The sequence below is a fragment of the Chiloscyllium plagiosum genome, unplaced genomic scaffold (genome assembly GCF_037043375.1).
Source record: "Chiloscyllium plagiosum isolate Xiang-an unplaced genomic scaffold, Cpla_swu_hap1 HiC_scaffold_3, whole genome shotgun sequence".
Taxonomy (NCBI): domain Eukaryota; kingdom Metazoa; phylum Chordata; class Chondrichthyes; order Orectolobiformes; family Hemiscylliidae; genus Chiloscyllium; species Chiloscyllium plagiosum.
In genome coordinates this window covers 159,349,598-159,374,976 of record NW_028270141.1, presented here as the reverse complement: position 1 = coordinate 159,374,976, position 25,379 = coordinate 159,349,598, and the positions used below count along the sequence as shown (strand labels likewise).

At 53.1% G+C, this 25,379-nt stretch overlaps 1 protein-coding gene across 2 annotated transcripts; it reads left to right on the top strand.

Annotated features, from left to right (window-relative positions):
* The first annotated feature begins 347 nt into the window (after positions 1–347).
* LOC122548575 (NF-kappa-B inhibitor epsilon-like) lies at positions 348–25,379 on the top strand. 2 transcript variants are annotated; one of them, XM_087984716.1, is made up of 7 exons: positions 348–572; positions 999–1,191; positions 3,435–3,537; positions 15,644–15,848; positions 18,686–18,774; positions 19,012–19,260; positions 23,391–25,379. In XM_087984716.1, the coding sequence occupies exons 1-7, from the start codon at positions 401–403 to the stop codon at positions 23,457–23,459; spliced, it is 1,080 nt and encodes a 359-aa protein (XP_087840842.1). In that variant the 5' UTR covers positions 348–400; the 3' UTR covers positions 23,460–25,379. The 2 variants fall into 2 exon arrangements, with proteins under 2 accessions (XP_087840842.1, XP_087840848.1); XM_087984722.1 differs by having other exon boundaries at positions 351–588; positions 967–1,191.

Below are 25,379 nucleotides of genomic sequence, written 5' to 3'. Positions count from 1 at the left end.
GGTGGAGTCAGTGTGAGGGGGTGGAGTCAGAGTGAGGAGGTGGAGTCAGTGTGAGGGGGTGGAATCAGTGTGAGGGGGTGGAATCAGTGTGAGGGGGTGGAATCAGTGTGAGGGGGTGGAGTCAGAGTGAGGGGGTGGAGTCAATGTGAGGGGCGTGGTCAGTGTGAGGGGGTGGGGTCACTGCGCATGGGCGGGTTCCCTGGCGGAGGGATTTGGAGTCAGAGTGGGGCGTAGTCCGTGTGGGCGGGGTCTGTTTGGGAACCGGCGTGACGAGCGTAAGGGGCGTGGCCGTGATGAAGGGGCGGGGCCAGGTCAGGTCCCGTGACTGAGGCCTGAGGCCTAGCCGAGTTGCTGCGTTGGCTGCAGGGCCTGAGGTTCGCTTGGAGCGGCTGCCCGGGTGATGGAGTCGGTGAGCTGGCGCTCTGGCCCAGGATCCTCCCCCTCGGGGGGTGACTGCGGCTCCGAGGCTGAACGGCTCGACTCCTCGTACGGATCAGAGTCCCTGAGCGGGCGCCTGGAGTCCGCCTCGTACCGACTGCAGCAGGAGGAGGAGGAGGAGGAGGGTGGGCCTGGGGGACAGGGACAGGGGTCACAGGGGCAGGGGCAGGGGAGGGAGGGTCAGGGGTCACAGGGACAGGGGTGGGAGGGACAGGGGTCACAGGGGAGGGAGGGACAGGGGTCACAGGGACAGGGGAGGGAGGGACAGGGGTCACAGGGACAGGGGTGGGAGGGTCAGGGGTCACAGGGACAGGGGTGGGAGGATCAGGGGTCACAGGGACAGTGGTGGGAGGGTCAGGGGTCACAGGGACAGGGGTGGGAGGGTCAGGGGTCACAGGGACAGGGGTCACAGGGGAGGGAGGGGCAGGGGTCACAGGGACAGGGGAGGGAGGGGCAGGGGTCACAGGGACAGGGGTCGCAGTGGAGGGAGGGTCAGGGGAACACACAGGGGTCTCGGGGCTTGGGGAGAGAGGGGTTGGGGAAGGGGTCACTGGGCTCTCAGGGTGAGCCCAAGGCCGGCAGTGAGCAGGATTGTGCTGAACGCCTGGACTCCTCGTATGGATCCCAGTCCCTGACTGAGTCACTGAGTGAAGCTCTGGAGCACAGCTGTCGGTTGGATACGGCTGGGGATCTACCTGCATCGACTGAAGACCAACTCAACCCATACACCTTCCTGGGTGAAGACGGAGACTCGTAAGTCCACTATCATCGAAGGTCTTCATCCAATTCAACATAATCGTGAGAGGATTAATTTGGTTCAGAACCCTCCCTGAGGGGAGGGATCCGGACTCGGAGACTCCCTGAGGGGAGGGATCCGGTCTCGGAGTGCCCCTGAGGGGAGGGATCCGGACTCGGAGTGCCCCTGAGGGGAGGGATCCGGTCTCGGAGACTCCCAGAGGGGAGGGATCTGGACTCGGAGACTCCCTGAGGGGAGGGATCCGGTCTCGGAGTGCCCCTGAGGGGAGGGATCCGGTCTCGGAGACTCCCTGAGGGGAGGGATCCGGTCTCGGAGTGCCCCTGAGGGGAGGGATCCGGGCTGGGAGTGTCCCTGAGGGGAGGGATCCGGACTCGGAGTGTCCCTGAGGGGAGGGATCCGGACTCGGAGTGTCCCTGAGGGGAGGGATCCGGACTCGGAGTGTCCCTGAGGGGAGGGATCCGGTCTCGGAGTGCCCCTGAGGGGAGGGATCCGGACTCGGAGTGCCCCTGAGGGGAGGGATCCGGTCTCGGAGACTCCCAGAGGGGAGGGATCTGGACTCGGAGACTCCCTGAGGGGAGGGATCCGGTCTCGGAGTGCCCCTGAGGGGAGGGCCCGGTCTCGGAGACTCCCTGAGGGGAGGGATCCGGTCTCGGAGTGCCCCTGAGGGGAGGGATCCGGGCTGGGAGTGTCCCTGAGGGGAGGGATCCGGACTCGGAGTGTCCCTGAGGGGAGGGATCCGGACTCGGAGTGTCCCTGAGGGGAGGGATCCGGACTCGGAGTGTCCCTGAGGGGAGGGATCCGGACTCGGAGTGTCCCTGAGGGGAGGGATCCGGACTCGGAGTGTCCCTGAGGGGAGGGATCCGGACTCGGAGTGTCCCTGAGGGGAGGGATCCGGACTCGGAGTGTCCCTGAGGGGAGGGATCCGGACTCGGAGTGTCCCTGAGGGGAGGGATCCGGACTCGGAGACTCCCAGAGGGGAGGGATCCGGACTCGGAGACTCCCTGAGGGGAGGGATCCGGTCTCGGAGTGCCCCTGAGGGGAGGGATCCGGACTCGGAGACTCCCTGAGGGGAGGGATCCGGGCTGGGAGTGCCCCTGAGGGGAGGGATCCGGGCTGGGAGTGCCCCTGAGGGGAGGGATCCGGGCTGGGAGTGCCCCTGAGGGGAGGGATCCGGGCTGGGAGTGCCCCTGAGGGGAGGGATCCGGGCTGGGAGTGCCCCTGAGGGGAGGGATCCGGGCTGGGAGTGCCCCTGAGGGGAGGGATCCGGGCTGGGAGTGCCCCTGAGGGGAGGGATCCGGGCTGGGAGTGCCCCTGAGGGGAGGGATCCGGGCTGGGAGTGCCCCTGAGGGGAGGGATCCGGGCTGGGAGTGCCCCTGAGGGGAGGGATCCGGGCTGGGAGTGCCCCTGAGGGGAGGGATCCGGGCTGGGAGTGCCCCTGAGGGGAGGGATCCGGGCTGGGAGTGCCCCTGAGGGGAGGGATCCGGGCTGGGAGTGCCCCTGAGGGGAGGGATCCGGGCTGGGAGTGCCCCTGAGGGGAGGGATCCGGGCTGGGAGTGCCCCTGAGGGGAGGGATCCGGGCTGGGAGTGCCCCTGAGGGGAGGGATCCGGGCTGGGAGTGCCCCTGAGGGGAGGGATCCGGACTCGGAGTGCCCCTGAGGGGAGGGATCCGGACTCGGAGTGTCCCTGAGGGGAGGGATCCGGACTCGGAGTGTCCCTGAGGGGAGGGATCCGGACTCGGAGACTCCCTGAGGGGAGGGCTCCGGACTCGGAGTGCCCCTGAGGGCAGGGCTCCGGACTCGGAGTGCCCCTGAGGGCAGGGCTCCGGACTCGGAGTGCCCCTGAGGGCAGGGCTCCGGACTCGGAGTGCCCCTGAGGGCAGGGATCCGGACTCGGAGTGCCCCTGAGGGCAGGGATCCGGACTCGGAGTGTCCCTGAGGGCAGGGATCCGGACTCAGAGTGTCCCTGAGGGCAGGGATCCGGTCTCGGAGTGTCCCTGAGGGGAGGGATCCACACTCGGAATGCCCACTGAGGGGATGAATCCGCTTGGAACTGTCTCCGGGGTTAATCTGCCTTGGCGCACCCTCCCAGGGTGGGGGCTAATCCGGAGCGTTTGAGTGAGAGTCAGTCTGAGATGGCTGTCGGTACATTAACCATATGTTCCTTCACACTTTCTATTACTGCATTTACTTATTCTCGCGATCAGTCTCTCATTTTCTCTCTCTCTCTCTCTGTCTGTCAGAATTGTACACTTGGCAATAATCCACAAAGCTGAGGAATGTGCTCTTTACTTCATCTCGTACTTCACAGTAGAAGTGTTGGACATCCAGAATGATCTGTTCCAGGTACTGTGCATTTCAGTGCTGGCACTCTGAATATTGGCTCCCTGAGTGGAGACCTCAGTGCTGCAACTGGGGCACAATCAAATTTAGGAAGCTGAGCAAAACTGCTGGGTGAAAATGTCTAATCTCAGTGGGGGGCACAGTTAGTTGAGGCAATAGACAATAGGTGCAGGAGTAGGCCATTCAGCTCTTCGAGCCTGCACCGCTATTCAATATAATCATGGCTGACCATTCCTAATCAGTATCCTGTTCCTGCCTTATCTCCATAACCCCTGATTCCACTATCTTTGAGAGCTCTCGCCAACTCTTTCTTAAATGAATCCAGAGAGTGGGCCCCCACTGCCCTCTGGGGCAGAGCATTCCACACAGCCACCACTCTCTGGGTGAAGGAGTTTCTCCTGAGCTCTGTCCTAAATGGTCTACCCCGTATTTTTAAGCTGTGTCCTCTGGTTCGGCACTCACCCATCAGTGGAAATATGTTTCCTGCCTCCAGAGTGTCCAATCCTTTAATAATCTTATACGTCTCAATCAGATCCCCTCTCAGTCTTCTAAACTCAAGGGTATACAAGCCCAGTCGCTCCAGTCTTTCAGTGTAAGGTAGTCCCGCCATTCCAGGAATTGACCTCGTGAACCTTCGTTGCACTCCCTCAATAGCCAGAATGTCTTTCCTCAAATTTGGAGACCAGAACTGCACACAGTACTTCAGGTGTGGTCTCACCAGAGCCCTGTACAGCTGCAGAAGAACCTCTTTGCTTCTATACTCAATCCCTCTTGTTATGAAGGCCAGCATGCTATTAGCCTTCTTCACTACCTGCTGTACCTGCATGCTTACCTTCATTGACTGGTGTACAAGAACACCCAGATCTCTCTGTACTGCCCCTTTACCTAACTTGACTCCATTTAGGTAGTAGTCTGCCTTCCTGTTCTTGCCACCAAAGTGGATAACCATACATTTATCCACATTAAACTGCATCTGCCATGCATCTGCCCACTCACTTAATTTGTCCAGGTTACCCTGTAATCTCCTAACATCCTCATCACATTTCACCCTACCACCCAGCTTTGTATCATCAGCAAATTTGCTAATGTTATTGCTGATACAATCTTCTATATCATTAACATATATTGTAAAAAGCTGCGGTCCCAGCACGGATCACTGCGGTACCCCACTGGTCACTGCCTGCCATTCCGAAATGGAGACGTTTATCACTGAGGTAGATGTATAGCCACATGGGGAAAAAAAGAGAGGATCAATTTTGACAAGTCTGCATGGATTTTTTGAGGGAGAATTGTGACAAACTGACTTGCTGGAGTTGTTTGTAGAAGTAACAGAAAAGGTTGATGAGGAGTATGTAACATTTACGGAAGCTCAGGAAAGGTGGAGGGGTAGCACTGTTAATCAAGGATGGCATTTGTGCAAGCATTAGAGATGAGCTTGGTTCAGCAGATCAGGATGTAGAATTGGTTGATGTGGGAATGAGGACTATTTACAGCAAAGATGTAATTTAGTGGGAGTGGTCTACAGGCTGCTGAACAGAAACCATTTTGTGGTTATACTAAGTATGCCAAAAGTAGTATTAGTGGTTCTGATTTAAAAAAAACAGCATGATCATGGGTGACTTTAATCTACATGGGCTAATAAAATCAGGTCGGAAATTGTTAGTCTGGAGTGATTTATTGTCACACGTACCGCAATACACTGACAAGTGTTGTTTTGCATGCTAACTAGACAAATCATAGCTTACATAAGTACATCAGGGTAATAGAGCAGAATATAGTATTACAGCTACAGAAAAGGTGCAGAGAAAGATCAAATCTAATATGAGAGATGTGTTCATAAGTCTAATAACAGAGTTGTCCATCTATAAAATTTCATTGGATGTTTCAGGACAGTGTGTTATGGCCAAGTGTGTTATATCCTAAGCCAGGTTCTGACCAGCGATACAGGATTAGTTATTGATGCCATTGCGAAAGAGACCTGGGGTAGCACCAGCCATAACACAGTTGAATTTTACACACAGTTTAAGGGGGAGGAGTGAGAGTCCAAGAGGAGAACATTAAATTTAAACACGAGTTGTTCTGAGGCTGTGAAAGCAGCGCTGTTGAAAGTGAACTGGCAGTTGTGGTTAAGGGATCTCCTTCCTATCAGAAAGATGTTGTGAAACTTGAAAGGGTTCAGAAAAGATTTACAAGGATGTTGCCAGGGTTGGAGGATCTGAGCTACAGGGAGAGGCTGAACAGGCTGGGGCTGTTTTCCCTGGAGCGTCGGAGGCTGAGAGGTGACCTTATAGAGGTTTACAAAATTATGAGGGGCATGGATAGGGTAAATAGACAAAGTCTTTTCCCTGGGGTTGGGGAGTCCAGAACTAGAGGGCATAGGTTTAGGGTGAGAGGGGAAAGATATAAGAGAGTCCAAAGGGCTAACTTTTTCACGCAGAGGGTGGTACGTGTATGGAATGAGCTGCCAGAAGATGTGGTGGAGGCTGGTACAATTGCAACATTTAAGAGGCATTTGGATGGGTATATGAATAGGAAGGGTTTGGAGGGATATGGGCCGGGTGCTGGCAGGTGGGACTAGATTGGGTTTAACTGATTAACTGAACGAAGTAAAAGATAATATCAAACTCAAAGAAAAAACTCTGGATTGTACCTAGATTAGATAACTTACAGTGTTAAACAGGCCCTTCGGCCCAACAAGTCCACACCCACCCTCCGAAGAGCAACCCACCCAGACCCATTCCCCTACATTTACCCCTGCCCCTAACACCACGGGCAATTTAGTATGGCCAATTCACCCAACCTGCACTGGACTGTGGGAGGACACCGGAGCACCTGGAGGAAACCCGAGCAGACACGGGGAAAATGTGCAAACTCCCCACAGACAGTTGCCCGAGGCGGGAATTGAACCCGGGTCTCTGGCGCTGTGAGGCAGCAGTGCTAACCACTGAGCCACCGTGCTGCCCAGATCGGTGGCAGCTCAGAAGATTGGACAGAAATTAAATAACAGCAAGAATTGCTCAAAGATGAGTAAGGAGGGAAATGTTAGAATAGGGGAGAAAGTTAACCAAAACAATAAAACCAAAATAAATCCTGCAGAAATGAGTCTGCTCATTAATAATGGGGGATAAAGAGAAGACACACTGATTGAACAAACATATTGCATTCATTAGAGAGAGAGAATAAGAGTAGGATTCTGAAAATAGCTGCAAATCAGGAACTGAAAGGAAGGGAGGACTGATTACCATTTTTACAAAAATATTACAATCACCAGGGAAGTGGTACTGCGTAAATTGTTGGAGCCAAGAATTGTCAAGTTCCTGGGTCCAGTTGGACATTACCATTAGATTCAGGGATGGTTATTTCAGATTGGGAAATAGCTGATGTAGCTGTTCTTTGAAAAAGGGAGACAGGCAGAAAGCAGGAAACTACAGGCCAGTTAGCTTCACATTTGTCAAAGAGAAAATGTTTGAATCCCTTAGCCAAGTGCCCTGTTGTAATGTCTTTAATAAGTTTAAGGTAATCAGGCAGAGCCAATATGGTTTTGTCAAAGGGGAATCACGTTTCAATAACTCACTGGAGTTGTTTGAAGAAGTAACTTGTGTTGTAGGTAAAGGGGAACCAGTGTGTGGGTTGTATTTAGACTTTGAGAAGAAATTGGATAAACTGCTTCTGCAAAGGTTATTATGGAAAACCGAAGCTCAGGATGTATTGGGTAGTGTATCACCATGGAGAGATAATTGGCTGGCTAACAGGAAGCAGAGGGGAAGAATGAATGGGTTTTTTTCAGGCTGGCAGGATGTCACGAGTGATTTGTCACAGGGATTGGTGAGTTTTGAGAAGATTTGTAGCTCGGGTTGAGGTTCTGGATGTAGGTTTGCTCGCTGAGCTGGGAGGTTCATTTCCTGACATTTCGTTACCCTACTAGGTAACATCTTCGATGGGTCTCCCGGCAAAGCAATGCTGAAAATTCCTGCTTTTTATTTATATGTGTGGGTTTCTTTGGGTTGGTGCTGTCATTTCCTGTGGTGAGGTCACTTCCGGGTCCTTTTCTCAGGGGGTGGTAGACGGGGTCTAACTCGGTGTGTTTGTTGATAGAGTTCCAGTTGGAATTGGTGCTGGGACCTCAGCTCTTTACCATTTACAGAAATGAAGGGCCTGGACGTGTGGAGCTAAATTTACTGATGACACAACGATAGGGAGGGAAGTGAGTTGTGAAGAGGGCATGAGGAGCCTCCAAAGGGATGGAGATAGGCTCAGCAAGTGGGTACAGATCTGGCAAATCGAGTATAATGTGGGAAAGTGTCAAATTGTCCATCAAAACGAAGCACTTTACCTAAATAGTGAGAGGTTCGCGAGCTGAGATACAGAGAGGCCTGGGTATCCTAGTGCATAAGAACATACAAACTAGGAGCAGGAGTAGGCCGTCTGCCCTTCGAGCCTGCTCAGCCATTCAGTGTGATCATGACTGATCTCTTCATGGCCTCAGCTCCACTTACCCGCCCTCTAACCATAACCCTTCATTCCCTTACTGTTCAAAAGTCTCTCTTTGCTTTAAAAATATTCAACAAGGTAGTGTCAGCTACCTCACTGGGCAGGGAATTCCACAGATTCCAAACTCTTTGGGTGAAAAAAGTTCCTCCTCAGCTCAGTCCTCCACCTGCTCCCCCTAGTTCTAGTTTCACCCACCAGTGGGAACAATTTCCCGACTTCAATCTTATCCATTCCCTTCATAATTTCATATGTTTCTACAAGATCTGTCTCATTCATGTAAATTCCAATGAATATAATCCCAGTCTCCTCAATCTCTTCTCATAAGCCACACCCCAACTCCGGAATCAATCCTCCAGTGCCTGTACATCCTTTCTCAAGTAAGGAGGCCCAAAGCTGTACACAGTACTCCGGATGTGGCCTCACCAGCTCCCTGTACAGCTGCAGCATAACCTCCCTGCTTTTAAACCCCATCCCTTTAGCAATGAAGGGCAACATTCCATTGTTCTTTTTACTTACCTGCCGCCCAACCTTCTGTGATTCTTCAGATTGTAAAGTATCCTGTGTCCAGGTATGCAGCAAGACCAGGCCTGGGCTGAATGGTAAATGACATTCTGTGTCACACAAGTGCCATGCAATGACCACCTCCAACAAGAGACAAACTAACCACCTCAGTTGAATAACCCACTAACAAATCCCTGGAGGTTACCCAGGTCCCTCTGCACATTGTCACCATTTAAGTAATAGTCCCTTTTGTCAGCCCTGATGAAGGGTTACGTCCGAAATGTTGACTCTCTTGCTGCTCGGATGCTGCAAGACCTGCTGTGTTTTTCTCCCAACGCCACTCTCCGTCTCCAGCATCTGCAGTCCTCACTGTCTCCTTTCTGCTGTTATTCCACCGAAATGGATTTACCAACATTGTACTCCATCTGCCGGAGCCTTGCCCACTCCCTTCACCTCTCGATAGCCCTCTGCAGACTTTCAGTGTTCTCTGCACACTTTGCTCTCCAACTCATTTTCATCTGACCTGCAAACTCTGGCACCCTGCACTTGATCCCCAACTCGAGATCGTTTTGTAAATTGTAAACAATTGCACTCCCAACACTGATCCCTGGGGCACACCACTAGCCACTGATCACCAACCAGAAAAGCACCCATTAATCTCTGCTTCCTGTTAATTAACCAATCTTGTAACCATGCTAATACATTACCCGTAACACATGGGTCCCAGAAGGTGAGTCTGCAGGGACAGGAGGTCATTAGGAAAGCTGAGAGAATGTGCTGGTCTATAGTGAGGGGGAAAGAGTAGGGAGGTTATCCCTCAGTTCCCCAGGGTATTGGGGAGCCTGCACCTGGATTACTGGGTACAGTACTGGGCAGTGTACCTACAGAAGGATGTTAATGTGTGGGAAGCAGTTCAGAGAAGGACTACTGCACTAAGGACTGGAATGGGTGGGTTGCGCTCTGAGGAAAGGTTAGACAGGCTCAGCCCTTATCCTCGGGAGTTTAAACAGTCAGAGGGGGCTGATCGGGACCATATAAAATCCCCAGGGGGCTTCACCAGGTGGATGTGGAAAGGAGGGTTCCACCTCTGGAAGACTCTCCAACTCGGGTCATAGTTTAATAATAAAGGGGACTCCTGTTTGAGACAGAAATGAGAAAACTTATTTTTATCCCTCCGAAGTTTGAGAATCTTTGGAATTCCCATCATCAAAGGGCAGTGGATGCAGAATTAAATATTAAATTAAATACAAAGGTAGATTGATTCTTGATGCTTAGGAGGCTGTGAAAGATTATCAGGAAAATGCAGGGATACAATGTTGAGGTGAGAATCAAGACTTCCTGATGAAGGGCTTTTGCCTGAAATATCGATTTTCCTGCTCCTCGGATGCTGTCTGACCGGCTGTGCTTTTCCAGCACCACTCTGATCTAGACCTTGAGAATTGAATCAGCCAATTGCGGAGTGTGCTGGAAGGGCTGAGTGGGCCTACTCTTGTGTGGCTGAGGCCTTTACAGAGTGTTATAAAAACAGCATCTTGAATCAACCAGGAGGCAGATGATTTTATGTATCTTGATTTGCCCTTTTTGAAGATGTTATTGCCCACCTTCGGGGCAGGTGAAGCTTGGACCCAGAGGCAGGGGGCACTACCACGGTGCCACAAGACTGAGTAGGTTATTTCTGAGTTGGTCATGTGGCCTGATTGATGAGTGACGCAGCAGACAGTGGCAGTCTGATTGAATTTCATGGCCTGTTTGAAAGCGAGAAGTTTGGGTCTCGGGCTAGTACCTTCAATAATGACAGCGTGAAAGCTGAGCTAGCTGAAGTGAACTGGGATACCAGGCTAGGGGATAGATCAGCACAGTGGAGGGGATATTTCACAACACTCAGCATAAGCATGCTCTTACTGTAAACAAGGGTTAATGAAATAATGGTCCTTTCACGAAGTTCTTCCTTCAGCTGTAATTCTGTAATAGTCTGATGTCCCAGTTCCATGTTCCCATACATGTCCTGAGTTTGCCTATAAAACACCCTGCATTGAAATAAAGATAGCTTAATTCTTCTAGAGCTACCGCATAATCCAACTTGCTCTTGCCTGCCTTTTCTAATTAATTTTTAAATTCAGAACCATCCTCTTTTTCCTTTCTATTCTCGTTACTAGGCCAGCCCACCTCCGTATTGGTTTAAGGGCTCCTGAACAGAACTAGCCAATCCCCCTGCCCAGATATTGGTCCCCTGCTGAACCCGTTCCCTCCTCCCCCAGAGGAGATCTCAATGATCCAAAAATCTGAATCCTTGCCCACTGCACCGTCTCCTCAGCCATTGATTTATCTGCCCTATCTCTGAGCCCTATTCTCCCTAGCACGTAGCACAGGGAGTAATCCAGAGATTACTACCTTTTGAGATTCAACTCTTTAACCTTTTACCAAAATTCCGATATTCACTCTGCAAGGCCTCAACCCTTTCCCTGATTATATCATTCTTACCAATGTTCACATCAACTTCTGGCTTCTCACTCTCTCTTTTGACAATGTGGAGAAAAAAATGGAGGCTGGGGAACTCTGGGAAATAAATATGGATTTCTTGAAAACAGATCGCATTACAGAGGAGTTTGTGCTGGAGGTCTTAAAAAACATAAAGGTAGGTAAATCTCTGGGACCTGATCAAGTGTATCCCAGGACGTTGTGGGATGTTAAGGAAGAAATAGTAGAAAGATAGTATCAGACTGTCCATGTGGTGTTTGTACAGTCTCTCTTTGTCTGTGTGGGTTTCCTCCCACAGTCCAAAAATGTGCAGGTTAGATGAATTGGCCGTGGGAAATTGTCTATAGTGTCCAGAGATTTGGTGGCTATCTGGATTGGCTGTGGGAATTGCAGGGTCGGAGGGCAGAGGGTGGTCCTGGGTGGGATGCAGGATCAGAGCAGACTCGATTGGCTGAATGGCCTCCATCCACACTAGAGGGATTCTGTGATCTCCAGCCACTGTGGTGAGATGCTGGAGGACTGAGGGGCGGCTAATGTTGTACCTTTATTAGAGAAAGGCTGTAATAAGGAGCCCGGGAATGAGACTTGAGTATGACATCAGTGAACAAAGATCCTTCCAGCACAGGAGGCCCTTCGGCCCTCCAAACCTGCCTGATCCGGATCCTCTATCCAAACCTGCAGCCTATTTTCCAAGGATCTGTATCCCTCTGCTCCCTGCCCATTCATGTATCTGTCTAGATACACCTTAAATGACGCTATCGTACCCACCTCTACCACATCCGCTGGCACACTGTTCCAGGCCCCCACCACACACTGCGTAAAGAACTTTATACATATATCTCCCCGAAACTTTTCCCCTCTCACTTTGAACTCGTGACCCCTAGTAATTGAGACCCCCACTCTGGGAAAGGGCTTCTTGCGATCCACCCTGTCTATACCTCTCATGATTTTGGAGACCTCAGTCAGGTCCCCTCTGAACCTCTGTCTTTCCAATGAAAATAATCCTAATCTACTCAACCTCCCTTCATAGCTAGCGCCGTCCATACCAGGCAGCTTCCTGGTGAACCTCCTCTGCCCCCTCTCCAAAGCATCCGCATCCTTTTGGTAATGTGGCGACCAGAACTGTACGCAGTATTCCAAATGTGGCCAAACCAAAGTCTTACACTACTGTAACATGACCTGCCAACTCTTGTACTCAATACCCCACCCAATAAGGAAAGCATGCTGTATGCCTTCCTGACCACTCTATTGACCTGTATTGCCATCATCAGGGAATGATGGACCTTTTCCCTAGGATTTCCATTTACTGTATAGTTCACTCTTGAATTGGGTCTTCCAAAATGCATCACCTCGCGCTTGCCCCGATTGCCCTCCATCTGCCATTTCTTGGCCCAACTCTCCAATCTATCTATATTCTGTTGTATTCTCTGTCAGTGGTGGGAAAGTTGTTGGAGGGGATTCTGTGGGACTTACACACATCTGGAGAGACAGGAACTGATTAGGGATAGTCAGAATGGCTTTGTGCGTGGGAAATCGTGTCTCACAGACTTGATTGAGTTTTTTGAGGACACAACCAAAAAGATAGATAAGGGCAGAGAGGTAGACGTTGTCTATGTGGACTTTAGTGAAACCTTTTATGGGACTAATTAGTAAAGTTAGATCACATGGGCTTCAGAGTGAGCTTGTTAATTGGATACAAAATTGGTTTGATGGTAGGAGACAGAGGCTGATGTTGGAGGGTTGTTTTTCAGACAGGGGGGGCCTGTGACCAGCGGTGTGCCACAAGGATCAGTCTGGGCCCACTTTTATTTATAGAAATAATTTGGATGAGAATTTAGGAGCATGGTTAGCAAAGTTGCAGATGACACCAGAATTGGTGCTGTAGTCGACAGTGAAGGACGTTATCTAAGATTACAAATGAATCTGGGATCAATTGGGACAATGGGCTGAAGAGTGGCAAATGGAGTTTAATTTGGGTAAATATAAGGTACAGTACTTTGGTAAAACAAACAAGGGAAGGACTTGTAAAACAAACTGTCGGGCCCTGGGTAGTGTTGTCAAATAGAGAAACCTCGTGGTTCAGGTACATACTTCTTTGAAAGTTGCATCACAGCTAGACAGGGTGGTTAAGGTGGTTTTTAGCATGCTGTTGGACTATAACCTGGTTTTGTTGATTTTTGACCTTGTCTAACCCAGTCCAACACTGGCACCTCCACATTTTAGCACACTTGCCTTCATTGCTCAGACCATAGGAGTTGAGATGTCATGTTTAGATTGTACAGGACGTTGGTGAGGCTGTTTTTGGAGTACTGCGTGCAGTTCTGGTTACCTTGCTATCGGAAAGATATTATTAACTTGGAGAAGGTTCAGAAAAGAGTTACCGGGATGTTGCTGGGACTGCAGGATTTGAGGTATAAGGACAGGCCGGACTTTTTTTCACTGTCGTGTAGGAGGTTGAGGGGTGATCTTAGAGAAGTTTATAAAGTCATGAGGGGCATAGATAAGGTGAATAGCAAACGTCTTTTCCCTTGGCAGAGGAGTTCAAAACTATGGTGAGTTGTAAGGGGCAACTTTTTCACATTGAGAGTAGTTATTGTGTGAAGTGAACAGCCAGAGGACGCTGTAGATGCAGGTACAGTTACAACATTTAAATACATTTGGAGGGGTACAATAATGGGAAAAGTTTAGAGGGATATGGGACAAATGCAGACAAGTGGGATGAGTTTAGTTTGGGCAACTTTACCAGCTCAGGCCAGTTGGATCGAAGTGTCTGTTTCCATGCTGTCTAAATCTATTCAAGGGGATTAGAGTATACAAGTAGGAGAGTCTTACTGCGACTGTACAGGGAGCTGGGGAGAGCACCTCTGGAGCAGCTGTGTCCCTTATTTAAGGGGTGGCCCGGTGGCACAGTGGTTAGCACTGCTGCCTCACAGCTCCAGGGTCCCAGGTTCGATTCCAGCCTCGGGCAACTGACTGTGTGGAGTTTGCACATTCTCCCCGTGTCTGCGTGGGTTTCCTCCGGGTGCTCCGGTTTCCTCCCACAGTCCAAAGATGTGCAGGTCAGGTGAATTGGCCACGCTAAATTGCCCGTAGTGTTGGGAGCATTAGTCAGAGGGAAATGGGTCTGGGTGGGTTACTCTTCGGAGGGTCAGTGTGGGCTGGTTGGGCCGAAGGGCCTGTTTCCACACTGTAGGGAATCCAATCTAAAGGGAAGGTACCATTTCATTGGAAGCAGCTCAGAAAAGGTTCACTGGGATGGTCACTGGGATGGTCGGAGTGTTTTATGAGCAAAGGTTAAACAGCCTGGGAGGTCAGGCCTGACCTGGGGCTTTTCCAGCACCACACTCTGACTCTGACTCTCCAGCATCTGCCATCCTCACTTTCTCCTAAACAGGTTGGGACTCTACTCCCTGGAGTGTAGAGGAATGAGAGGGGACCTCACTGAAACACATTCGATTCTTCAGGGGCTTGACAGGGTCAATGCTGACAGGATGGTCCCCTAATGGGAGGGTCTAGGGCCCGAGGGCACAGTCTCGGGATAAAGGGGACACCAATTTAAGACGGAGATGGGGAGGGATATCCTCTCTGAGGGTTAAGAGTCTCTGGAACTCCCTGCCAGAGAGAGCTGTGGGGCCACAGTCCCTGTGTCTATTTAAGGCTGAGAGAGGTAGATTCTTGATCAGTTGGGGAATCAAAGGTTCCAGGGAATGGAGAGGAAAGCAGATGGGAGGAATGTCAGATCAGCAGTGATCCAGCTGAATGATGGAGCTGGCTCGAGGGGCTGAATGGCCTACTCCTATTTCTGATGGTCTTATCTCCTATCGCCCCTCCTGTTGTCATTGATTACGAATCACTGTCTCGAATATACTTAATGACCCAGCCTCGACAGCCCTCAGTGATGAAGAATACTCTCCACAGATACTCTCCTCCCCCAGAGGGAAGCAATTCCTCCTTATCTCTGTCTTCGGTGTGCCAGCCCGTATTCTTAGAGGATGCCCTCTGGTCCCAGATTCTCCCACAAGCCCCCTGAGAATCTTTTTTGTTTCGATAAGGTCACCTCTCATTCTTCTGAACCCGCACCGAGTTCAGGCCCAACCGACTCACCCTCTCCTCCTCAGACAGTCCCTCCATCCCCGGGCTCAGCCGAGTGAACATTCTTTGGGATGTCTCCAATGTCAGTCTATCTTTCCTCAGGTAATGGGCCTGAAGCTGTTCACCGGGTCGAGCCGGGCTCTGACCAGTGCCCTGTATAGTTGCAGTTAAAAAAAACTCCCTACTTTTAAACACCATTCCTTTTGAAATAAAAGTCACCATTCTATTTGCCTTCCCTATTACCCGTTGAACATGGATGCTAGTTTCTGTGATACCTTCAGAGATGCTTAGATTCTGTCATAGTGGCGATAATTATCGGCCTCCATAATATAATGCCAGTGAGTAGTGAGACCGTGGGAGGGAGAGGGGAGGAGCAGGAAGTCTGAGGAGATGGATTGGGGCCCCTCAGGACTGTGGTAGAGTCCTGGAGGAGACTGGGGCTGGGTGTGGTATTGAAGGGAAGGGCATGGAGTTGGAGTTGTTGAGCAGGGAGTTCTGGAACAAAGGACATAGCCTGATCTTTAACAGTGTCTCCTTTATGTTTCAGTCAGCGCTGCATTTAGCGGTATACACTGAGCAGCTGAACATTGTGCAAGAGCTGCTGCAGAAAGGGGTAAATCTCAATCCACAGGACTGGGATGGGAACACTCCCCTCCACCTCGCCTGTCAGCACCAGCTGGTCGACTGTGTCAGGCTACTGACCAGCAACACAACTGGACAGAAGGTCAATATGGAGCTGCAGAACTGGCAAGGTAAACAGAACAGCAGGAGCTCCAAGTGACCGTGCAAGTCCCACCTGCATTTATACTTCTGGCTTAGCGGAGCTGCCCATCCCCAAGGGCACCGTGTTAGCGGAGCTGCCCCTGGACATCGTGTTAGCGGAGCTGCCCATCCCCAAGGGCACCGTGTTAGCGGAGCTGCCCCTGGACATCGTGTTAGCGGAGCTGCCCCTGGGCATCGTGTTAGCGGAACTGCCCCTGGGCATCGTGTTAGTGGAGCTGCCCATCCACATGGGCATCGTGTTAGCGGAGCTGCCCATCCCCATGGGCATCGTGTTAGCGGAACTGCCCCTGGGCACTGTGTTAGCGGAGCTGCCCATCCCCATGGGCATCGTGTTAGCGGAGCTGCCCCCTGGGCACCGTGTTAGTGGAGCTGCCCCTGGGCACTGTTAGTGGAGCTGCCCGTCCCCATGGGCACTGTGTTAGCGGAGCTGCCCCTGGGCACTGTGTTAGCAGAGCTGCCCGTCCCCATGGGCACTGTGTTAGCGGAGCTGCCCCTGGGCACTGTGTTAGCGGAGCTGCCCCATGGACACCTTGTTATCGGAGCTGCCAGTCCCCATGGGCATCGTGTTAGCGGAGCTGCGCCTCCCCAGGGGCACTGTATTAGCGGAGCTGCCCCATGGGCACCGTGTTAGCGGAGCTGCCCCTGGGCATCGTGTTAGCGGAGCAGCCCGTCCCCATGGGCACTGTGTTAGTGGAGCTGCCCCTGGGCATCGTGTTAGCGGAGCTGCCCCCTGGGCACCGTGTTAGCAGAGCTGCCCGTCCCCATGGGCACTGTGTTAGCGGAGCTGCCCCTGGGCACTGTGTTAGCGGAGCTGCCCCTGGGCACTGTTAGCGGATCTGCCCGTCCCCATGGGCATCGTGTTAGCGGAGCTGCCCCCTGGGCACTGTGTTAGCGGAGCTGCCCCTGGGCACTGTGTTAGCGGAGCTGCGCCATGGGCACCTTGTTAGCGGAGCTGCCCGTCCCATGGGCATCGTGTTAGCGGAGCTGCCCCGGGCACTGTGTTAGCGGAGCTGCCCTGGGCACTGTGTTAGCGGAGCTGCCCCATGGGCACCTTGTTAGCGGAGCTGCCCGTCCCATGGGCATCGTGTTAGCGGAGCTGCCCCGGGCACTGTGTTAGCAGAGCTGCCCATCCCCAAGGGCATCGTGTTAGCGGAGCTGCCCCATGGACACCTTGTTATCGGAGCTGCCAGTCCCCATGGGCATCGTGTTAGCGGAGCTGCGCCTCCCCAGGGGCACTGTATTAGCGGAGCTGCCCCATGTGCACCGTGTTAGCGGAGCTGCCCCTGGGCATCGTGTTAGCGGAGCTGCCCCTGGGCACCGTGTTAGCGGAGCTGCCCATCCCCCTGGGCACCGTGTTAGCGGAGCTGCCCCAGGGGCACCGTGTTAGCGGAGCTGCCCCAGGGGCACCGTGTTAGTGGAGCTGCCCATCCCCCTGGGCACCGTGTTAGCGGAGCTGCCCCAGGGGCACCGTGTTAGCGGAGCTGCCCCATGGGCACCGTGTTAGCGGAGCTGCCCCATGGGCACCGTGTTAGCGGAGCTGCCCCAGGGGCACCGTGTTAGCGGAGCTGCCCCATGGGCACCGTGTTAGCGGAGCTGCCCATCCCCCTGGGCACCGTGTTAGCGGAGCTGCCCCAGGGGCACCGTGTTAGCGGAGCTGCCCGTCCCCATGGGCACCGTGTTAGCGGAGCTGCCCCTGGGCACCGTGTTAGCGGAGCAGCCCGTCCCCATGGGCATCGTGTTAGCGGAGCTGCCCCTGGGCACCGTGTTAGCGGAGCTGCCCCAGGGGCACCGTGTTAGCGGAGCTGCCCCTGGGGCACGTGTTAGCGGAGCTGCCCGTCCCCATGGGCATCGTGTTAGCGGAGCTGCCCCTGGGCACCGTGTTAGCGGAGCTGCCCCTGGGCACCGTGTTAGCGGAGCTGCCCCAGGGGCACCGTGTTAGCGGAGCTGCCCCTGGGCACCGTGTTAGCGGAGCTGCCCGTCCCCATGGGCATCGTGTTAGCGGAGCTGCCCCTGGGCACCGTGTTAGCGGAGCAGCCCGTCCCCATGGGCATCGTGTTAGCGGAGCTGCCCCTGGGCACCGTGTTAGCGGAGCTGCCCCTGGGCACCGTGTTAGCGGAGCTGCCCCAGGGGCACCGTGTTAGCGGAGCTGCCCCTGGGCATCGTGTTAGCGGAGCTGCCCGTCCCCATGGGCATCGTGTTAGCGGAGCTGCCCCTGGGCACCGTGTTAGCGGAGCAGCCCGTCCCCATGGGCATCGTGTTAGCGGAGCTGCCCCTGGGCACTGTGTTAGCGGAGCTGCCCCTGGGCACCGTGTTAGCGGAGCAGCCCGTCCCCATGGGCATCGTGTTAGCGGAGCTGCCCCTGGGCACTGTGTTAGCGGAGCTGCCCCTGGGCACCGTGTTAGCGGAGCTGCCCCATGGGCACCGTGTTAGCAGAGCTGCCCGTCCCCATGGGCACCGTGTTAGCGGAGCTGGCCATCCCCATGGGCATCGTGTTAGCGGAGCTGCCCCTGGGCACCGTGTTAGCGGAGCTGCCCGTCCCCATGGGCATCGTGTTAGCGGAGCTGCCCCTGGGCATCGTGTTAGCAGAGCTGCCCCTGGGCATCGTGTTAGCCGAGCTGCCCCTGGGCACTGTGTTAGCGGAGCTGCCCCTGGGCACTGTGTTAGCGGAGCTGCCCCAGGGGCACCTTTTTAGCAGAGCTGCCCCTCCCCAGGGGCACCGGCTTAGTGGACGGGCACGGGTGTTGCTGGCTGTGACTGTCGTTGGTTGGTTGATGAGCATCATTATTCCACTGTATATTTTCCGCAGGTCGCACATGTCTCCACATAGCGACCCTCACAAGGAACCAGACGATCTTAGCCATGCTGTTGCAAGCAGGAAGCAACATTAACTCTCAGGTGAGGCTGCTCAATGCTTCAACCACCAAGGGCCTTTCTTACGTGGCTGTCCTTCCCTCCCTTTCAGAGACTGGAGGCTGATGGAGCCTCTCTGCCTGTTTGCTGACTCCGTTTGCCCCCCTCCAGCTGACCTTGCCCATCTTGCGGTTTCACTCCTCGTCCGCTCTCGATCCCCTCATCCCTCTTGAGTGAGCCCCCCTACTCTCTCTCCTGCATGTCCTTTCTGTTCTGTTGCAGGATGGTACCAGTGGGAAGTCCAGCCTCCACCTGTCTGTGGAGTGTGGCGACCGTGCCCTCGTGCGTTTCCTGCTGAAGATGGGAGCCGCTGTCAATGCCGTCATGTACAACGGCTGCAGTGCCCTCCACCTGGCAGTGGGCAGATGGGACACCCAGACTGCAGACATCCTGTGCCAGGCTGGAGCAGATCCCTTACTGGCCAATGTGGAGGGGGACACTGCCTGGGACCTAGCCTCTGACAACATTGATGTGAGTCAAGTAAACGTAAAGATGCTTTCAGCAGGTCAGGGTGGGGGGAGGGAGAGGGAGCCTGGTTCCACCTGCAGCCAAAGCAGTAGGACTCGGCCTACTTTAAGGGCATTTACATGGGCATTGGACAGGCATATGGACAAGAATGGAATGGTGGGGGTTAGATGGGCTTCAGATTGGTTCCACAGCTCGGTGCAGCGTCGAGGGCTGAAGGGCCTGTAATGTTCTGCATTCTAAAGGGGAAAGGTCAAAACTCCAAAAGATGGTGCAGTATTCACTAAGAGTGAATGGGAACAGGATATTCCCAAACTTCGAGAGCTGGTATTTACTTTAACATTTTAAAATCTTTACAGTAGACCATCCCGAGACCCCTTACCTCATCAATCAGAGAATGTTTAAGCCTACTCGGTTAATTATGTAAACTCACTCCGAGAGGCTAGACCACAGGGAGGGAGGGAGAGGGGCTGGGAAAGAATTCCAGAGATTAGGGGCCAGACAGCCGAAGGAACAGAGCGAGGGGAAAAAGCTACGAGTATCCAGGAAGGAGATCCCGGGAGGCTGAAGGAGCAGAGAGAGGGAGAGGATCCAGGAAGGAGATCCCGGGAGGCTGAAGGAGAGAGAGAGAGAGAGAGAGGATCCAGGAAGGAGATCCCGGGAGGCTGAAGGAGAGAGAGGGAGAGAGAGAGGATCCAGGAAGGAGATCCCGGGAGGCTGAAGGAGCAGAGAGAGGGAGAGGATCCAGGAAGGTGATCCCGGGAGGCTGAAGGAGCAGAGAGAGGGAGAGGATCCAGGAAGGTGATCCCGGGAGGCTGAAGGAGCAGAGAGAGGGAGAGGATCCAGGCAGGAGATCCCGGGAGGCTGAAGGAGCAGAGAGAGAGGATCCAGGAAGGAGATCCCGGGAGGCTGAAGGAGCAGAGAGAGGGAGAGGATCCAGGAAGGTGATCCCGGGAGGCTGAAGGAGCAGAGAGAGGGAGGATCCAGGAAGGAGATCCCGGGAGGCTGAAGGAGAGAGAGAGAGGATCCAGGAAGGAGATCCCGGGCGGCTGAAGGAGAGAGAGGGAGAGAGAGAGGATCCAGGAAGGAGATCCCGGGAGGCTGAAGGAGCAGAGAGAGGGAGGATCCAGGAAGGAGATCCCGGGAGGCTGAAGGAGAGAGAGGGAGAGAGAGAGGATCCAGGAAGGAGATCCCGGGAGGCTGAAGGAGAGGGAGAGGGAGAGGATCCAGGAAGGTGATCCCGGGAGGCTGAAGGAGAGAGAGGGAGAGAGAGAGGATCCAGGAAGGAGATCCCGGGAGGCTGAAGGAGAGAGAGGGAGAGAGAGAGGATCCAGGAAGGAGATCCCGGGAGGCTGAAGGAGAGGGAGAGGGAGAGGATCCAGGAAGGTGATCCCGGGAGGCTGAAGGAGAGAGAGGGAGAGAGAGAGGATCCAGGAAGGAGATCCCGGGAGGCTGAAGGAGAGAGAGGGAGAGAGAGAGGATCCAGGAAGGAGATCCCGGGAGGCCTAAGGAGCAGAGAGAGGGAGAGGATCCAGGAAGGAGATCCCGGGAGGCTGAAGGAGCAGAGAGAGGGAGAGGATCCAGGAAGGAGATCCCGGGAGGCTGAAGGAGAGAGAGAGATGGAGGATCCAGGAAGGAGATCCCGGGAGGCTGAAGGAGCAGAGAGAGAGAGGATCCAGGAAGGTGATCCCGGGAGGCTGAAGGAGAGAGAGAGGATCCAGGAAGGAGATCCCGGGAGGCTGAAGGAGAGAGGATCCAGGAAGGAGATCCCGGGAGGCTGAAGGAGCAGAGAGAGAGAGAGGATCCAGGAAGGAGATCCCGGGAGGCTGAAGGAGAGAGGATCCAGGAAGGAGATCCCGGGAGGCTGAAGGAGAGAGAGAGAGAGAGAGAGGATCCAGGAAGGTGATCCCGGGAGGCTGAAGGAGCAGAGAGAGGGAGAGGATCCAGGAAGGTGATCCCGGGAGGCTGAAGGAGAGAGAGAGAGAGAGAGAGGATCCAGGAAGGTGATCCCGGGAGGCTGAAGGAGCAGAGAGAGGGAGAGGATCCAGGAAGGTGATCCCGGGAGGCTGAAGGAGAGAGAGAGAGAGAGAGAGGATCCAGGAAGGTGATCCCGGGAGGCTGAAGGAGCAGAGAGAGAGAGAGGATCCAGGAAGGAGATCCCGGGCGGCTGAAGGAGAGAGAGAGGGAGAGGATCCAGGAAGGAGATCCCGGGCGGCTGAAGGAGAGAGAGAGGGAGAGGATCCAGGAAGGAGATCCCGGGCGGCTGAAGGAGAGAGAGAGGGAGAGGATCCAGGAAGGAGATCCCGGGAGGCTGAAGGAGAGAGAGGGAGAGGATCCAGGAAGGAGATCCCGGGAGGCTGAAGGAGAGGGAGAGGGAGAGGATCCAGGAAGGAGATCCCGGGAGGCTGAAGGAGCAGAGAGAGGGAGAGGATCCAGGAAGGAGATCCCGGGAGGCTGAAGGAGCAGAGGGGGGGAGTGAGGTGGAGAGGGTGCGAGGAGGGATTCTGGAGCTTGCCACCCAGGAAGCTGAGTGTGCTGCCTCTGCTCCTGCAGTTCTCACTGGGGGATGTTCAGGAAGCTGCAGTGACCCTGCTGCTGAGTGTGTACAGTGTGGTCTGAATGATGTGGTGAGGGCTGAGAGCACAGAGGCATTTACAGACAGCACTGAGAACTGAATGATGAATTGAAAGATGACATTAGTGGGAAATAGTCAAATCAAGTACAAGATGGACAGGATATCGTGAAAGGCAGGAGCTGGGAATTGGAAATGGCCCTGGAAATACTCAATGCATCAGCAGTCACCTTGCAAAATTCTGTGGCCTCTGGAGTGTTTGCTGCAGATCGGGGGGTGGTCTATATAACCTCAGTGCTTAAAAAGGGAGGGAGAGAAAATCCAGAGATACCCAGTTCATCTCCCTTCACTCATTGGGCAAGTGCTGGAGTCTGTTCTAAAAGATGTGATAACAGAACATTTCAAAGTATGGTGTAAGCCATAGGGGCAAATCAGTGGATGTGGTGTGTTCGATTCAGTCCCATGTAAGTGGTGAGTGGAAATTACTGAAATACATGGGCCCAAGGGCAAAGTCCTGACCTGGATTGAGAATTAGTTGATTGACAAGAAACAGCCAATGAGAATAAAAAAGTATTTTCCATGCACTGACTGGGGTAGGGAGGGGGCTGTGCTGTAAAAACTCAATGCACAGGTTCCCTGGTATTGATGCTCTCTGTAAATGTCCTGGGGGAGGGAACCTTTCCTGCTCTGCTGCTGATATTAAACTGGGTGGGATTGTGTGGAGGCTGTGAGGAGAGGTCAAGGCCATTTCAGCATGATGTGTGAGTGTGCAAACACAGTACAGTGTGACTAAATGTGAAAGTTCTCCAGTTTGGTCTGAAAGAACAGAAAGGGGGACTATGATTTAAACGGTGGTCTATTGGGAAGTGTGGATGTATAAAGGGATCTGGGAATCCTAATAGATTAGTCAATGAAAGTAGGCAGGCAGGTGCAGCAAGCAATTAGGAAGGCAAATGATACAATGCCGTCCAGTGCAGAAGGATTGGAATTGAGAAATAGTGATGTCTTCCTGCAGTTTTACAGGGCCTTGGTGAGAGCACACCTGGAGTACTCCATGCAGGTTCGGTCTCCCTACCTAAGGAAGGATAAACCTCCCATCGAGGGTCTGCAGTGAGGGATCCCTGGACTGATACTGGGGATGTTAGGACTCTCCCGTGAGAGAGATTGGTTCAACTGGGCCTGTATTCACTGGAGTTTAGAAGGATGAGTGGGATATGATAGCAACATAGACAGATCTAACAAGGTTAGACAGACGAGATCCAGGGAGGAGGTTTTCCTGACTGGGGCATTGAGATGTTTCAATTCCTGTCATTAATACTGATCATGACAGTCTGGAAGGAGACTGTTCAGTCCCTCCTGGCTCTTTGGAAACTCTCCGATCTGTCCCATCCTTTGCTATGTTTTCCCCATGAAATCCCTCTCCAGATTCTCTGTTGAAAGTTCCCCTTGCACCTGTTCGCACTGGCCTTTCATTGATGCAGATCATGGGAATGAATGGGCCAACTCCTGTATTTGAAGGACTTGCCTAACGGCTGTGTCTTTGCTGATGTTCTCTCTCCTGCAGATCCTTGCGCTGTTTCCATTCGATGATATCAAATTGATGGGGAGGCCAGTGACATGTTCTGACTTTTGATAACTTATTGGACGTTAAATATACACGGGAGAGAGAGGGAGGTGAAGGAGTAGAGAAACCAGACACAGCTTCATCATTCCCACAAAGACCTGGGTCAACTACTAACCAGTCACTCAAGATTGACAAGCCAGTGGAGTTCAAAGGTCATGACCTTTTACATCGCGACAGGAACTTTGGGATGTGTGCATCTCAATGACCTGCTGTAGGACAATGACATAACAAGAAAGATTGCTGCACCATCTTCCACAATCTCCACCCGTTTTGTTGTCAATACAATATTTTGGCGGCTATGTACGAGATCAAATTACATACAGCAACACCCCCCCCCGCCCCTTAGAAAGAGAAACTCTGTCATTGATGAGGATTGACTCTCAGCTATCGAACTGAACGCTGGCACAATTCCTCGGACCTTCTTTGAAGAATGTCATTAGATCCTTCACAGCACTGTCAGCACAAATTGGGCTTTGTGAACATCTTAGTGAAAGATGTCACCTCCAATAATGCAGCACTCCCTCAGCACTGACCCTCCGACAGTGCGGCACTGTCTCAGCACTGACCCTCCGACAGTGCGGCACTCCCTCAGTACTGACCTTCTGACAGTGCGGCACTCCCTCAGCACTGACCCTCCGACAGTGCGGCACACCCTCAGCACTGACCCTCCGACAGTGCGGCACACCCTCAGCACTGACCCTCCGACAGTGCGGCACTCCCTCAGTACTGACCCTCTGACAGTGCGGCACTCCCTCAGCACTGACCCTCTGACAGTGCGGCACTGTCTCAGCACTGACCCTCCGACAGTGCGGCACTGTCTCAGCACTGACCCTCTGACAGTGCGGCACTCCCTCAGCACTGACCATCCGACAGTGCGGCACTCCCTCAGTACTGACCCTCCGACAGTGCGGCACTCCCTCAGTACTGACCCTCTGACAGTGCGGCACTCCCTCAGTACTGACCCTCTGACAGTGCGGCACTCCCTCAGTACTGACCCTCTGACAGTGCGGCACTCCCTCAGCACTGACCATCCGACAGTGTGGCACTCCCTCAGCGCTGGCCCTTTGACAGTTCTGTGCTGATTTTCATGTCTGTCTGGATCTCAAATTGTCAGCGGATTGCGTTGTAATTCTGTGCTGTGGCTTACCTTGTACAATATTTATTAACATTGGAAGAAGTCTGAAAGCTGTCATTAGCCTTGTGGTGAATCTGCTGTTAATGGGAAGGATCCCACTGTACAAAAGGTCCATCCTGCTCTCTGTTCTATAGCTGCCTGATATTTTTAGAGAACAGCATTTTCTTTTTTAATGAGTGGGGGAAGGAAGTTTGTAAATTCTGTTTCTCATGGTAGACTGTTTACCAGTGTTAAATGTTAATGGAGACCTACCCTGTGACCTACCCTGTGAAAGACAGGGAGTTGGGTGAATGGACAAGGCAGTGCTCCCTTCCATTACAGCTTCCACTACTTGCTCTTTGGTACGGGGTGGGGAGGAGGACTGGCAAATCACTAACGTAACCCCCCCCCCCCACCTCCATTTAAAAAGGGAGCAAGGTAAGAGACAAGGAAACTCCAGGCTGATTTGCCTGAGCTCAGTCATTGGTAAGATTTTGGAGTCTGTTGTGAAGGATGAGATTTCTGAATATTTGGAAGTAAATGATAAGATACAGGTAGTTCTGGGATGACACGTGTTCCAGCAGCACCAATTGGCTCTAACGTCACCAGAATTTGGGATGGGTATTTTTGAGAATTATTCCCTTTGGTTTGCAGTCATGTGGTACCAGCGGGGATCGAACTGCGCACTTTGTTCGGTGTGTGTTTGATGTCAGCTGCTATCAGAGCAGTCTCTGTGTGAGGTACAGCAGAGAGAGAGCAGCTTTCAAATGTACTGTGTTAAATTTACTTTTGTTAATAAATATGATTTCATCCTT

Excerpts from the sequence above, each read along its gene's own strand:
- LOC122548575 (XM_087984722.1), top strand. The coding sequence starts at position 401 with ATGGAGTCGGTGAGCTGGCGCTCTGGCCCAGGATCCTCCCCCTCGGGG. Across the intron at positions 589-966 it reads CCTGGGGGACAGGGACAGGG|AGAGGGGTTGGGGAAGGGGT; the intron begins GTCACAGGGGCA and ends GGGCTTGGGGAG. Across the intron at positions 18,775-19,011 it reads GAAGCAACATTAACTCTCAG|GATGGTACCAGTGGGAAGTC; the intron begins GTGAGGCTGCTC and ends GTTCTGTTGCAG.